This window comes from Canis lupus, chromosome 9, assembly GCF_011100685.1.
Source record: "Canis lupus familiaris isolate Mischka breed German Shepherd chromosome 9, alternate assembly UU_Cfam_GSD_1.0, whole genome shotgun sequence".
Taxonomy (NCBI): Eukaryota; Metazoa; Chordata; class Mammalia; order Carnivora; family Canidae; genus Canis; species Canis lupus.
Genome location: NC_049230.1, coordinates 34,097,203 through 34,113,744, shown reverse-complemented (window position 1 = coordinate 34,113,744; position 16,542 = coordinate 34,097,203). Strand labels below are relative to the sequence as shown.

The window sequence follows — 16,542 nt, the reverse complement described above, 5'->3', positions numbered from 1 at the left end:
ATGAATCTACTCCTGCAGAATGATATAGAATAATACAAGTGTACCAATGTCAAGTTCCAGTTTTTCTACTGCACTATAGCTATGTAAGATATAACCAAAAACTAGGTAAAGAACACAGGGATTGCTCTGTATGGTCTTTGTAGCTGCCTATGAATATGTATTATTTCAAGATAAAAACTTTATTTTTAAATTTTATTTATTTATTCATGAGAGAGAGAGAGGGAGGGAGGGAGAGACGCAGAGACATAGGCAGAGGGAGAAGGCAGGCTCCATGCAGGGAGCCCGACGTGGGACTTGATCCTGGGACTCCAGGATCACGCCCGGGGCTGAAGGCAGCGCTAAACCACTGAGCCACCTGGGCTGCCCTAAAAACTTTAAGAAGTTATTTGCTAGAGGGATCACCCTCATCTACCTTAAATTAAGGGCACATAATGGTAATATATGACCCAGGAAGGTACTTTTCTCATGGCTTTCAATTATAATTTACTTCTTACAAACAGAATTCTAATTTGTTAAATTCTTCTCTGTCTATACTCTAACACAGATATTGAAAGTGTACACCTAAGTTGTCTCTCTAATCACATATATGTCATGGATGAGAACATTCTGGTTTAAAATATCTGATGCTGCACATCAGCCAAGCAAAAGAAACTAAATAGTCTCAATAAGGGAGCATTATGTATTTTAGCTTAGTCATGTCAGGAATGAACTCAAAAAAACAACATGGTTTCCAAGATATGTACTATAAGAAACCTCTGGGTCTCATCCTTAATTAGGATAACTACCCATACTTAAGAATTGTCTTCCTTCAAAAGCCATGACACACTACAGCAGAGAACATAGCTGTCTTCTAAAAGCCATGGCAGATTACAAAAGATATATAGCACAATGTATCAAATAGGCTCAAGAACCTAGAAACAGGTCTTCAGATGCTATAAAAATGATATTAAAAGTTTTTTCTCAGTAAGATTTTTCAAAAGGTATGTCACCTTTAGGATTTAAAAAAAAAGATTTTATTTATTTATGAGAGACAGAGAGAGCAGAGACAGAAGCAGGTTCCCCATGGTGAGCCCAATGTGGGACTCGATCCTGGGACCCCAGGATCACGCCCTGAGCTGAAGGCATATACTCAACCACTGAGTCACCCAGGCGTCCCTCAGCTTTAGGTCTTAAGGATAAGATCTGATTTCTAAAACTTATGTGTCTTTTTGTTAAATTCAGACCAAAATATCAATGTTTTCTCCCATCCAAGTACTAAGCAGGACTGACCCTGCTAAGCTTCCAGGATCAGAGGAAATCAGGCACGTTCAAGGTGGCATGACCGTAGACTAAATACCAATGCTTTCTATCTTTATCATATTGAAAGGTTGAATGGCTCATTCCTCAGTTCAGGGATTCTTATTCTGAAGTTTTCGGCAGAATTGTAACTTTCTGTGCATATGTTCTCTCTCTGCTAAGAAGCTATAGGTTTCAAGCAATCTCTATCTTATCTCTTTTTTTTCTGAGCTTATTTTTTATAAATCTATATTTAAATCTTTATTTTATATATATTTAGATCTATATTCAATTAACATATAGTGATTAGTTTCAGAGGTAGAATTCAATGATTCATCCATCAGTCTTAGAACACCCAGTGTTCATTACCTCCCGTGCCCATTTTAACATCCATCACCCAGTTACCCCAATCCCCCATCCTCCCTAGCAACCTTCAGTTTGAATAAACATATTTTTTAAAAATTTAAATTCAATTAATTAACATTTAATGAATGTATTAATTTCAGAGGTAGAGGCTAGTGATTCATCAGTTTTGTTAATTTTTTTAACTAGTTATGGAAGACTTCAGAGATTATACTCTGATAGCTACAACAGCAGCTAAACGGAGTTTCCAGGCCAGCAGTACTAACTGGCATCCAGCAATAAAATCATAGTAGCACCTGAATCCTCAGAGTTCTGTGTCAGGTCTTTTGCTAGGAACGTGGCTGCTGCCCATTCTCCTTTATTCCTCTTCATTTTTTATCCAACCTTAGTCTTTAACCTTCCTAGCTAATTATAAACTACCTATTATCTTTTTGCTAAACTTTTTATATTCTAATCAACCAGGCCTTGCATTTTGTAATTATTTTAATTGTAACTATTGTAATTAAGAACCCCAACATATAAGTACTTCAATTTGTCCAGGTGGTTCCAATGTATAGTCAGGGTTGAGAAGCCGACTTAAGACCATATTATTCAAATTGTGGTCCACATCAATCTAGTCACCTGGAGCATTTAAAATATATTATTGGCTCCACTTACTGAGTCAGACTCTCTAGATATAAGGCAAACAAATGTACACTGTAGCAACCCTAATGATTCTCATACACAGTAAAGCTGAAAACCATCAGATTAAGGCCTTTGGTTAAGGCAATCAAAATAAAGTGTTAATCATAAACAGGTGATGTAAAAAAGTTGTTAAAGAACATTATTCATTTTAAACACGTATCATAAGAAAACATTATTTATTTTAGGTACGTAGCACTAGAAGCAAAATTTAAACAAACTAAGTCACCACAAATCTGAATATTAAAAACAAATTAACAATGAAAGGAGAAGACTATTTTGAAATCAGAGGACTAATTAGTAAAGAAACAAAGACAAGTTCTCAGTACATAATAATTTCCAAAGCCAAGACTTACCTTCCCTCCAGCTTGACCCCGTACTGCAAAACAAAATAACGTTGATTCTTCTGCATTTCCTTCCATCTTAAACTGGGCAAAGCTAGCCGCATGTCCTTCAATGGGCTGAGACACTTTCCTATCTACAGAATATAACTGCATAGCTCCCACCACACGATTTTGCTACAAAGGATCAAAGAGAATAAATTTTGGGGACCCAATGAATCAATAACTCCCAGATTCATTAACCAGTAAAATAATTAAAATGCTTCATATCACCTTTGGCAGGATTTAGAATTCTTTGTAAATTTAGTCTCTCAATATAAATTTAATACCTTTTTTTTTTTTAACTTCTTAAAATACTTTATTTATTCATGAGAGACACAGAGAGAGAGAGGCAGAGACATAGGCAGAGGGAGAAGCAGGCTCCCTGCAAGAAACCTGATATGGGACTTTATCCCAGATCCCGAGATCACGCCTGGAGCCGGAGGCAGACGCTCAACCACTGAGCCACTCAGGCATCCCTAGATTTAATACCTCTTAATTTAAAATTTGGCCCCAACATTATCTTATTAAAGCTTAATATGAATATTTAAAGTGTGCCTCAAATACAACCATCTCTTTACACTATCTTGAAAAAAAATCTCACTTGGTAAGAGTACTTTGAGAATGTATGTCAGTATAAAGCCATTAAGCTAACAATCTTTATTTCTTAAAAAAGAAAAACTATAAAAAAACATTACCTGTGCAGATATGCCAGTCAGAAGTAACCACTTTTGCTTTGCATCTGTACGATAGTTGATAATCTGGCACCCTGCGAGGCTAGAATGGCGATCAAACATTTTCACTGGCTGAGATTCTCCTTCCATACTCCAGTGATAAACTGCATTATCCGTAACAAGAGCAACCGTATTCAAAGAGATCCATTTCCAGAAGGTGACATCATCAGTCATGGTATGGGCCTTCATTTTACTTTTCATTTCAATGTTAAATATCTGAAGAGTTTTCCCAGCTAAAAACAAAATTAAGAATTATGAATCATAAAGAAAGCAAAGTTCAGGATAAATTTTTATCTAGCTAGACTATCTCTGTAACAAGATCTGTAACTTCAAAACAAAATGGTTCTATCAGGAGACTAATAACCAACTACAGAAGTCATACTGATAGAGCAGCAACCTTTGAAGAGATAGCTGAGACTAAGCCAAAAATCTATATCTACAGCTGAAGCAAAAACTGTAATACCTCTACTAAAGACATTTTAAATAGTATCATTTCTATAGAATTCTAAATCCCAACTAAAAATGAATCTAAAGACTTAATAGTGATGGAAAACAAGGTTGTAGCCTTCATGCTTATAATTAGAATGTTTACTTTATGCACGAACTAAATTAGTTGTAGGTAATACAGAACAAAACAAATCTGATACAAGCACATGGGGAAACATCTACTTTTTAAAAGGCAGTCATTCCCCATCCACCAAATCTTGTGGAAACTGCCTTTTTGGAGGAGGATCTACTTCAACTCTGCCTTGTATTAAGCACATAAGAGAAGAAATGCATGCTACATTTCACTGGTTTAAGATACAAAGGGAAAGGTAGAGGTGCTGGGGAAAAAAGGAGACAAAGGAGAACAGTTTCAGATGCTGTTAATATACTAGAGATATGAACAAAGTTTGGGCTTCATCCAAATAAGACAGCAAACAGTAAAAGAAGAATGAAATTTGCCTTGAGTGTTAAGAGTTTACCAAGTCAGATGCAAAGGCTTATACTTGTAATTTGAAAATCATCAGTCTGAAAAGTGATTTGGTCTATATTAATAGAGGTCAAAGCCCACAGCTGTCACTAGACTAATACAGATTAGTCCTTCAACACTAAGGAAAACTCTATTCCTGAGCCACAGAGAATCTGGCTCTTGAAAAACAAAACTTATAAAGATAGTGGGCAGGGGTGGGGGGGGGGGGCAGGATGGGACACAAAACAAACAGCTTTGTACCATTACCCTTCTTACCATATGTGTAAAATATTTCTTCCATAAAACAAAGAATGCTATTCCCATCCCACACAATATGTAAACCACAACCAGACTTGAACAATTGTTAGAGTTATAGTCCTGTTTATAAAAAGAAGCAAAGGGTTTACAATTGTCTTCAGAGGGAAGCAGTATTTGGGAATGTCTTAATTTCCTTTGCTGCCTTTCCCAGCCTCTAGTTAATAGGCTTTTATTTATTTTCACACAAAAAGGGTTGGAGTATACGTATGTAGGGTGATTTGGAAAGGAGGGCAAGGGCAGGATGACAGCTTAACTCTAATATAGACATATAGGCATAAATCTAGAATGCTATTATTACAATGCTCTGATAATCTTTTCAATTTATTCTTTTTATATAACAGGACAATAACTGATACAATCTAATTTGAGATAACTCACCATCTGCACACATAAGAAAGCATTAAGAAATGTGATAAGATAACAATAACATTAAAAATAGAAAAGAATTGTGAGAAAATTAAAACGATGGCCTCTTAATAGAGAGGTGTAAGAGCTGCTAAGCAGTTGAATTTAAATTCTTTAAGGAGGCTGAAGGGAGCTAATACTTTCAAGTATAATATATGTATTGTTTAATAGAAGCAAGAAGCTTGCTGCCATAAAACGTGTGGTCCTAGGTGAAAGCTGGACCATCTTTCCTTAAGATGAGATCAACAACTCTATCTTGGATATGTAAAGGTGACACAGTTATTTGAATATGCTTGCCTCCAACCCTGCATTTAATATCCAACCAGTATCACTACTAAACACAAAGTTTAAATCATTTGAAGAAAAAAAATCTGTTTAAAACCCTCAGCGCCTTTGACTACTCATCCACAAATCTATGAAGAAATTACTAGGAATCTGAACTCCTCTTACTACCAAGAAAAGAAACAACAAAGCAAAACATAGACAATTAAATGCCTCTTTTACAGTCAGCCAGCTTATCATTTAGTCTTCTCACAAACTTTTGTTTTAAAGGAGCAATTATATCCTCACTGTATACTTCAAAGGAAAAATATTAAAATAGGCTCCCAGACAATAGGAGTTTCATTGAACTGCTTAGACTGGTAGGTTATGCATTCCCTACTGTGAGAACCAAAAAGCCAGTCTGAATAAAGTCTAACACCCTTGATTCCAAAGCTTTAATATCCATCCATGTATATACACACTTCTAACAATCAGTGTTAATTTAATACATGTTTTTTACAAGTAGGCTCCACACCCAACAACGTGGGGCTTGAACTCATGACCCTGAAATCAAGAGTCATGCTCTCATGCTCTACTGCCTGAGCCAGCCAAGCACCCAATTCAAGACATTTGTAGAACTTGATAATCTAACAGAAACACACACCTGAAGTATAAAAAAGGAACGGCATAAATGGTTAAGTTTATCTTCATAACAAAATTCTGCAATGTTTCAGTGCTATTAAAGCATTTTATTCCAGAATATGAATCCCTAATTTCTTATCTTCTGCATATGGAGTTATATTTCTAGCATGATCTTATTACACTGGAGGTATAAAATTTAAATTCATTCAATCTAAAACTTAAATTTTTTCCAAATAGTCTTTGCTGAGTAGAAAATAAAACATTTCACAGAAACATGCCAAGTCATGAAAGTAGTTAAAATCAAATTTAGTAATAGCTTTAACTTTGCAGACTTAACCAAATTTAATCAATATACTAAGAAAAGTAAATCCTAATCAACTGTATTTGAATAAATTATGCATAGGAAGATAAAAAGAAAGAAACAAATCCCCACAATCTTTTATACCTTTCAATGCAATTACTTTGCTAGCTGGATTCATGATGGCGCTGTCTGCTGAAATTGGTCTTCGAATTGGATTACTTGGGTCATTCATATCAATGATTACCACCTGGGCCTGCTCTCCTACTTTCTCTCTAATGCAGATGAATTTGTCTGACTCCATAGTTAGGGTACTGAAGCCAATGTTTGCTGGGTTTATACCCAGGTTCTGGAGCTGGGGGGAAAAACAAAAACATAATAAATCATGTTACAAAGTGAATCAGAAAGACTTGATATATTCGTGTATTGTCATCATTACAAATCTTCATTTAACCATTAATGCTTTAACGTCAACAGTGCCAACTCCAATACATCCATTCAAATAAGGCACTTGGATAGCCAAATGATGGACTGTTTGTTCTCCTAACAAATATGGCATTCAATTATTTTGTTATAACCTTGTAGTTCTAATTAGAGATGTATAACTCCAGAGTTAAAACTAAGAGATGGAACAAATACATAAAAGAGCAAAGGAAAGTGCTACACCTAAGAGCTAGTCTTTGTGATCAGGGGATTTGAGGTCATCAATGTTTCTTTGTTTAAGATCTGTCTTCCCTTACCCCCTTTAATATTTAGCAGTCACTTGTTCACATGCACTGGACTGTAGGAATCTGAAAATTAAGTTCACCATAAAAAGATATTTAAAATTTCAGAGTTCTTATCTAAAGGAATTCATACTAACAAAAGCAGACAGACAAGTAACAATTAGCAATGCTTTGGGGGAAAAAAAAAAAGCCAAAACAAAGAAATGTAAGAGGGAGCTTGTCAAAAAAAAGGCCCACAGCTAAGGGAATGTGTTCAAGGGAGACAGACAGGAGAATACTCAACAGAAGGAAGAACAAATACTAGGGCCCAGAGATGTGAAAGGGTAGTCAGTCTGCTCAGGGAAATGCAAGTACTTCTGTAACACGGGAAGTTACAGACTATGAAAGGCTTGCAGAGTAAAGAATTAAGGTTTTAAAGACAATCAAGGGCCAGAATGATGAGCTAAATGTATCCCATAAGAATCCTGAATGTCTTCAATAAGCAAAAGGAAGCTACTTAAGGGTTTTAACAAGGAAAATAATGGAATCAGATTTGCTTTGAATACTCAGAAGATATTGAAGTGTTTGCTAAAGAAATACAGAGGATCTAAAGATAGTAGATCCTTGAAAACCAGTTAAGTGTGTAAGATCAAAAGGCACTTGCTAAAAGAAGGTCTCTACCAGAGTGGGTCATCAATATTCTGGGTGACTAAATGTAGTGTAACAGCTACTAACAGTCCCACTAAAAAGTTACTTGAAGGTTTTATTAGCCTTGGCCAATATTTTTCTTTTCTCTAATGGATTATAAGTTCACATGGAACAAAACACAAACAAAAATGAAAAAGCACAGGAAAAACACAACAATAAAAAAAAAATAAGTCTTCCTTCTGCCCAAGTCCCCTAGATATCCAAATTCCCTTCCCCAGAAACCACCATTCACTACTCTCTTATGGACTGGCTCTGTAAAGTTCATTGTATTTTATCTAAATTCTTTCTGTCAAATTCTGCTAATAGGACTTAATTATAATCAGGCCAGGATCTGAATAAAATACAACATAAAAAGACTGCACTTTAATTTTCCTCTTATACCTCAATGACTGCAAGCACAACCAGTTATGTGTAGTTACAGTAACTTAGTTACTGAATACCAGGGCAAGGAGTCAAGCAACTGTTTAACTATTAATACAAACATGGTAATAAAATAGATTAGCTTTACAAACTCAAGTATATGCTGCAATGCAAAGCAAGTATACAAGCTGGGATATCATTTATAATAAATTTGGTTACAATAAAACTTTAAAAATTAGGGACCCTGGGTGGCTCGGTGGCTCAGTGGCTCAGTGGTTTAACGCCACCTTCAGCCCAGGGCCTGATCCTGAAGACCCAAGATCGAGTCCCATGTCAGGCTCCCTGCCTGAAGCCTGCTTCTCCCTCTGCCTATATCGGTGTCTCTTGTGAATAAATAAATAAGAGTCTCCATTAAAAAAAAAAAAATTTAAAAGTTAATTTTCATTTATTCCTATGAACTAATGAAGGAAGATAAACAAAAGAGGACTCCAACTGCATATAAAGGGTCTGTGGGTGGGCTTCTGGGGACCTCAATGAACCAAATTGTCCATCTAGTTTCAGAGGTTTGTTTGTTTGTTTATTTATTTATTTTAAAAGATTTATTTATTTATTTATGAGAGAGAGAGAGAGAGAGAGGCAGAGACACAGGCAGAGGGAGAAGCAGGCTCCATGCCAAGAGCCCGACGTGGGACTCGATCCCAGGACTCCAGGATCGCGCCCTGGGCCAAAGGCAGGCGCTAAACCGCTGAGCCACCCAGGGATCCCCAGTGTCAGAGGTTTATTATACACATCTATTTTTCTGAGTGGATGATCCTCAAACTTTTGTAAATTTAATCCATAGCTACCTTTCTAATAATTGTGGAGAAAAAATTCCAATGACTCCCTAGAACTCTATGTGTAAAAGCAACACATTATCTTAACTATTCTGTAAAAAAAAAAAAAAAAAAAAAAAGAATTCTATGTTTCTAAGTCACTACACCAAACATGCACATAGGACAATTCTGAATTTCAATTCTCACAGCTTAAATTCTACAATGTTGAGAAAGAGTAAAAATTTAATAGTGTTAGTCAAATAGCAACTAACTGAATCCCAAATTATTCCTCAGAGTCAGGTGCAAGACAACTATAAGAAAAGAAAACTATTAGGAAAGATAGTAGATGAAGAAAATAGTAAAGTCCCTTCAAATAAATGCAATCAGAAAAGCATGCTGTCAACAGCACGGACCTTAGGCCTCAGGGCTATTTGCAGAAAAAACAGACTTGGTTACAAATGGATGGGGTTCTTGTGCTCCTTGCAATCTACATAATCATACATTCTTTTCTCATTCTTCATTACACATTCTACCAAGAAAGCTATGCATATATATTTTTTATCTTCTCTACCATGAATGTACTAGTGCTATTCAAAATACTCCATGTGAAATAGACATACGTATTCTATTTACAAAACAAAATTAAACAAGAGGCAAATGTCAAGCTCTCACCAATTCCACATGCTTAAATGTTTTATTTTTTTTTAGCTTAAACATTTAAAAAAGCATACTGAAGTGATGCCCATTTACACTACTATCCAGGAAATTGCTCCTTCCTAAATAAAAAGCCTCTCCCAGTTGTTAGGATAAGTGACAGAACTTTAAGAGACATATTCCTATCAGTTAACAGAAAGTTACATTTGATGACTTCAAGTAAGGTCAGTGAGATTTTTTTCCTTACTAGTGATACTTTTCAGTGAAAGTGCTCAGAACACTCACCAATTCTTCCCATGTTTTCCTATAACATATTTAAAAGTGAAACATCCCAAAACAAAGTAACAGGACAAGACACCATCATTAATAGCAATTTGGCTTAGGTACATCCTTAATAAAATAGATCATCATATAAAAGGGTTATACTAGGGAACTATGTCTACTAATATCTGTACAGATAAAAAAAATTTTAATGCAACAATGTCTTTAAAAAGGTTTTATTTTCAAACAGCACAAACTACCCATAAAAAATTCTTAGTTATTTGTAAACGTGTGATGGTATATGAGCTACCAACCAAAGAAGCTGTGCAAAACCCATTAATAAATTCAGAGGATATATGAGTCTTCAAACTTGCAGCTATTTTCAGAGAATACACAATAATATTCAAATTCTGGCTACATTTTTTATAGTTTCATTTGGCAAAATATTGCTACTACTGAAGCTGGGGATATTGTTTTGCTATATACTTGGAAATTTCTAGTAAAATTTTTTTTAACTTCAAAAATCTTCTAACTTTTGATTAAAAATTCAAAAGAATATGGAATCAATAAACGTAGGTCCAAGAAAAGGGGTTATGTATTTTTTTGAATTGTTATTACATGTATGGCAAAGTACTCAAACAGTACAAAAGGTATACTATGAAAAGTCACCCACCTATGTTTCCAGTAATACTTTTCTCCCCAGCAATTAGAGATACTTTTCCATTTTAGGGACAGCCTATGTATATGAAAGTATAGATTTGCATCCTCCCAAAAAAAAAAAAAAAAAACCCACTAATGGTATATACACAAAGCCATATGAATTATCAACTGCTCCCTTTTGAGAAAAAGAAAAAAAAAAAAAAACTCGAATGTTGCAATTATTTTGATTTCCATACTACATTTTGGGTCCTGGTCCTTAAATGGTACTACTATAGGACTTGACATTTAAGCCCAGTTTAATTTCCAAAAAGCTTAATAAATTTACTGTTAATCAGCTAGCCCAAAACTCTGGGGAGTCCTGGAGTTACAGGTTAGAAATAATAAAAAATGGGTGCCTGGGTGGTTCAGTTGGTTAAAAGTCTGCCTCTGGCTTGGGTCATGATATTGGGGTCTGGAATTGAGCCCTGCATCAGGCTCCCTGCTCCACTTCTCCCTCTGCCTCTGCCCCTACTCATGCTTTCTCTACTCGTGCTTTCTCTCTCTAATAAGTAAAATCTTAAAAAAAAAAAAAAAAAAAGTGTTTCTTTTTCCTTTTCCTCTCCTCCACATCCCAATTTCAAGTAACATGCCTGGGGGAGGGATCCCTGGGTGGCTCAGCGGTTTAGCAGCGGTTTAGCAGCGGTTTAGCGGCGCCTTAGCGCCGCCTTCGGCCGAGGGTGTGATCCTGGAGTCCCGGGAATGAGTACCACATCAGGCTCTCTGCATGGAGCCTGCTTCTCTCCCTGCCTATGTCTCTGCCTCTCTCTCTCTCTCTCTCATATATAAATAAAATCTTAAAAAAAAAAAAAAAAAACATGCCGGGGGGGAAAAAAAACACTACATTCTCAGTTTTTGTAGTGTGACGCGGTATTTCAGATTCTGCATTATCTAGAGAACACAGGTTGTTCATTCAAGTAGACAATTACTATAAAAATATATAACTTTGATTATGAAGTACAAGTGCTATCCAAATTTAGTTGGTTCTGTGGATTCTTCATAAGAAAAATATGTCTGGGTTTAGCCCCAGTTTTGCCACATAAATGATCTGGGGAAATCAGTTATCTGTTTCCTCTTCTGAAACATCTGAAATGTCAGGATCTACCCCAGAATTGTGAGGGTTTAATGTAAAGCACTTAGAACAATTTCTGACACGTAGTAAAGGCTTGACAGATGCTATTGGAACACACAACACATTAGTATATAAGGCCAGTTCAAAATTAGCTTTTTTTTGTATTTGCATTTTACTATCTGTTTAATTCAGCTGTCTGGGTTGTTCGCAACCCTGGGCGTGAATATCTTTTGACTGCTGATAACAGAGTAATGGTCTCTGGCTGCTTAACTTACTCAGACACTGAAATGTCTTAAAAAAAAAAAAAAAAAAGGAAATTATACTTAAAATCTTTCAATTCTGTTCTTTAATTTGACTGACTAAAGTTAGATAGACCAGAATCTTCAAAACCACATAACATTTTCATACTAAGTAACCCTATTTTAATTCTTTTCTTTAGGTGCACCATGAACATTGCTAAGGCTTTCAAACAAACTTGGCAAATATTCCTCTAACACCTGTGCTGAGAGAGCAAGCTGGGAAACCTAATGCAAACAGATGGCATAAGGTCAGTATCATCAAAAAATTCTCTTTGCCCTAAAGAGCTCAAGACTAAAAAAAAAAAAAGACGGTAAAATGTAAAGCAAGCATAGAATTTCTTTCAACATACAGAAAAGTTTAAGGTACACACCTATACTATACCTTTCCAAAACCAGAGGTTCCCAGTCAGCACATACCTACATAATTCCAGGTCAACTTATCCAAGCCTCTTCCATCTTTGCTCTTCAATATGCCTAACTAATATTACAGAGGTGAGAATCATCTTATATAGAGTGATAGCATTTCCTTTTGCTATATGTATACAGTCAATTACTTTTCAGGACAATTACAGATTAAAAGAGGTTTTTAAAATCAGGAGTTCACACTAATATAAATAAAAATTTAAGTAACAAAAAATGAAAAGCTGTTCCTTAAAGAAAGCAAACTTTAAAATGGTGAAAGACCAATGGAATTTTTAAAAAGTCACTCTTTTGCAAGTATTACAATAATTGATTCAGGAAAGATTCATCAACCTGTACTAAAATTAACAGATGAAATTTCCTCCCTTTGGTAACTGTAGTGTGGTTATTACATATGTGGTCACATACATATTTACATAGTCTTCCCAAGATACTTCTTACTACAAAAGGGAAGAGAGGGGCACCTGGGTGGCTCAGTTGGATAAGCATCGGACTCTGGCTTAGGTCATGATCTCAGAGTCCTGGGATCAAGTCTCAAGCCCCCCAAATGACCTGCATTTTTCAAACATATCTGAGTCTTAAAATATAGAGTTATAGCTTTTAAAAAAAAAAACCTTGGAGACAGAACAACACAAAGCAACTCTTGTTCCTGGACTTTTGATATAAAAGATGTTACTGAAACAACTGATGAAATGTAAATAAGGCCTGAGATTAGATAACAAGATTCTATCAGCCAGTTTCTTCCCTTTTAACTGTAGTGGCTTATGTAAGACCATTTTATTATTCTCAATAAATATACCCCACAGTATACTTGTGATAAAGAGGTATTATGTCTGCAAATTACCTTCAAACAGTTCAGTACAAAATGTATGTATGGAGACAAAGAGGATAAATCTAGTAAAAAAAAAAAAAAAAAAAAAAGTGACGAACTGCTGAATCTTGGTTAAGAATGTATATGGGAGGGATGCTTGGGTTGCTCAGTGGTTGAGTGTTTGCCTTTGGCTCAGGGCGTGATCCCAGAGTCCCTGGATCAAGTCTAGCATCGGGCTCCCTGCATGGAAACCTGCTTTTCCTCCCCCTGTCTACGTCTCTGCCCCGCCTCCCACCCCACCCCCCCGTCTCTCTCATAAATAAATAAAATCTTAAAAGAATAAAAAAAAAAATGTATATGGGAAGGGTGCCTGGGTGGCTCAGGCCATCATCCAGGTTCCCAGGTCCCAGGACTGAGCCCCATATCATGCTCCCTGCAAGAAGCCTGCTTCTTCCCTCTGCCTGTGTGTGTCTCTGCTTCTCTCTCTGTGCCTCTCACGAATAAAAAAATTAAGAAAAAAAATTATTAAGGAAAAAAAAAAAGAATGTATATGGGAATTCTTTAACTTTTCTGTAAATTTGAAACTCTGTAAAAAGAAAAATGTTTAAAAGAAACTTAAGAGACATAACTGAAAGCAACATGTAGATCTTGCCTGAATATGGATTTAAACAAACCAAATAATATTTGGGGACAATCAGAAATTTGAATATGGACTATTTTTTAAGATATTAAAGGATTATTAAGTATTAGGCAGCTATAATTTCATAATTATAAGAAGTATTTCTTTATTTTCTAAAGATGCATGCTGGAGCATTTTATTTAGAAATGAAATGGCATGACAGCTTGAATTTCTTTAAAATGTTTAAAACAAAAGCAAATATTGCAAAAAATAAAAAATCTAAGTGACTGGGATATAGCTCTCCCCAGTCTTATAGGAAAGCTTGCAAATTTATTTTTTAAAGTTTTTAAAAAGGAATTATATTCTCTTATAAGGTTAGAGAAATTGAAAATTAAATTGTATAAAAGCCAGTCCTTTTTTTTTTTTAAGATTTTATTTATTTATTCATGAGAGACAGAGAGAGTGAGAGGCAGAGACACAGGCAGAGAGAGGAGCAGGCTCCATGCAGGGAGCCCGATGTGGGACTCGATCCCAGGACTCCAGGATCATGCCCTGAGCCAAAGACCACCCAGGCATCCCAAAAATTAAATTATAAGGAATAGATTTTTATTAGGCAATTTACCTATGGGGCAGGAAGGAACAATACATCTTTCAAAAGGTAAAGATGATAATCAAACCAAAGAGTGATGTAATTCAAGTGTAAGAGTTATGCTGTTCTGTAAAGGCGTTGTACACCAGATGTCTGTCCAATCAGAACTAAGAGGTTTGCTGCACTTATACTGTCCAAGATAGTAGCCACTGTTCATATGCAGCTATTCAATTTTATTTTTTTTAAGATTATTTATTTATTTATTTATTTATTTATTTATTTATTCATTCATTCATTCATTCATGAGAGAGGCAGAGACATAGGCAGAGGGAGAAGCAGGCCCCATGCAGGGAGCCCGAAATGGGACTCGATCCTGGGACCCCAGGATCACGCCCTGGGCTGAAGGTGGTGCTAAACCACTGCGCCACCCAAGCTGCTCAGCTATTCAATTTTAACTAAATAAAATTTAATATCCAGTTCGTCAGTCACACTAGTTACATTTCAAGTACTCAACAGTCACATGTGACTACTGTATTAGAAAGCACAAAATATATATTTCCATCACCACAGTCTAAGGAAGAGCACGGTTTTCAGACGTTTTCTTGGAAGTCTAATAAGGAGAAAATGAAAACTTACTTAACATTAAACTCCAGCAAAATATGAAAGACAGTTGGTAACGTTACACAAGAATTTCAAACAAAATGGGAGAAGCAGGGAAAAGTAAAATTTTCAAGTTTCAGAGTCCAGATAGCTATAGGAGGCTTGGAGAAAAAATCTGCAAAGTTCAATACTAGCAGAAGTCAGAACCCAAGAAAAACTCCTCAATCTGGGTGCCTCTTTCCCCTAACGAAATCACTAAGCTTGGGCCGCCTGGGTGGCTCAGTGGTTTGGCGCCTGCCTTCAGCCCAGGGCGTGATCCTGGAGACCCGGGATCGAGTCCCGTGTTGGGCTCCCTGCATGGAGCCTGCTTCTCTCTCTCTGCCTCTCTCTCATTAATAAAAAATAAATATCTTTAAAAAAAGAAATCACTAAGCTTTCAAATAGCAAAGGCCCAACATTATAAAAGACTAAGAATGTGCAGATATAATAAGATGCACTTTCTTCAGAGAACACGAAAAAAGAGAAGCCATCTCTATGCTTGGTAAACTACCACTGTGTCAATTTCTCAATATGATAAAGCTTTTGGAGAAAGAGTACACATCTCTATGATGAAACCCTAATTTAAAAAACCTAAGTGTGGGGGATCCCTGGGTGGCGCAGCGGTTTGGCGCCTGCCTTTGGCCCAGGGCACGATCCTGGAGACCCGGGATCGAGTCCCACCGTCGGGCTCCCGGTGCGTGGAGCCTGCTTCTCCCTCTGCCTGTGTCTCTGCCTCTCTCTCTCTCTCTCTCTATCATTAAAAAAAGAAAGAAAGAAAGAAAGAAAGAAAGAAAGAAAGAAAGAAAGAAAGAAAGAAAGAAAGAAAGAAAGAAAGAAAGAAAGAAAGAAAGAAAAAAAAAAACCCTAAGTGTGAAAGAGATCATACTGAAAAATCAAAGAAATATGGAAAAAAAACAATTTCAAAAATACTAGATTAAGAAATCTAAGTTAAAGACTCATCAGTTTTTAACACTTTAAAAGCTTGGTTTTGAAACTAGACTTGATTTGATTGTATGTGTGGTAAATAGAAAAGAGAAAGTGTCCATGCTTGCTCAAGGGTGAGCACAGCATGCCTAGGTGCTACATGAAAGGTTAAAGCGAGTTAGCACGTAAGCACTCTGTGTTTTATGAATTTCTGTCATTTTATAGTTATCTACCTCAGGGACCCTGACACCATGACATTGTCAAACCTAGGGTGTGCCAATTTGTTCAAAACACATGGTACTAAAGACAGCTTAGGAAAACCTCCATATAACAAGGAATTAGGAACCCAGCAATGGTGAGTCAGCATCTTACGAGAATATATTAGTGATCAACCTAGAAAATTTTTGTTTTGTTTTTTTCCTAGAAAATATTGTTAAAGGGACCAGATGGACTATGGATATATGTAACCCAATAGTATACATTTATTAAAAAGGGCAGTACAACAAAGTAAAACCATGCTACTTTTCAAGCCCAATTCTTGGACTGAAAAGGAGACTGTTAGCACAATCTCCATTCTCAGCAATAAATCACAACTGTGTGTGCCTACAAACATTATACAATTAAAGAAATATTAGTCTTGCTTTAAGCCTACTAATTTCAAGAAG

General features: G+C 36.1%; 1 protein-coding gene across 1 annotated transcript in view; it reads right to left on the bottom strand.

Moving 5' to 3' along the window:
• Window positions 1-16,542, bottom strand: part of CLTC (clathrin heavy chain) — a 66,623-nt gene that overhangs the window by 35,452 nt on the left and 14,629 nt on the right. Inside the window, 3 exon segments of the mRNA XM_038547956.1 lie at window positions 2,676-2,837; window positions 3,398-3,666; window positions 6,457-6,664. Of these exon segments, the coding sequence (XP_038403884.1) occupies window positions 2,676-2,837; window positions 3,398-3,666; window positions 6,457-6,664 (639 nt within the window).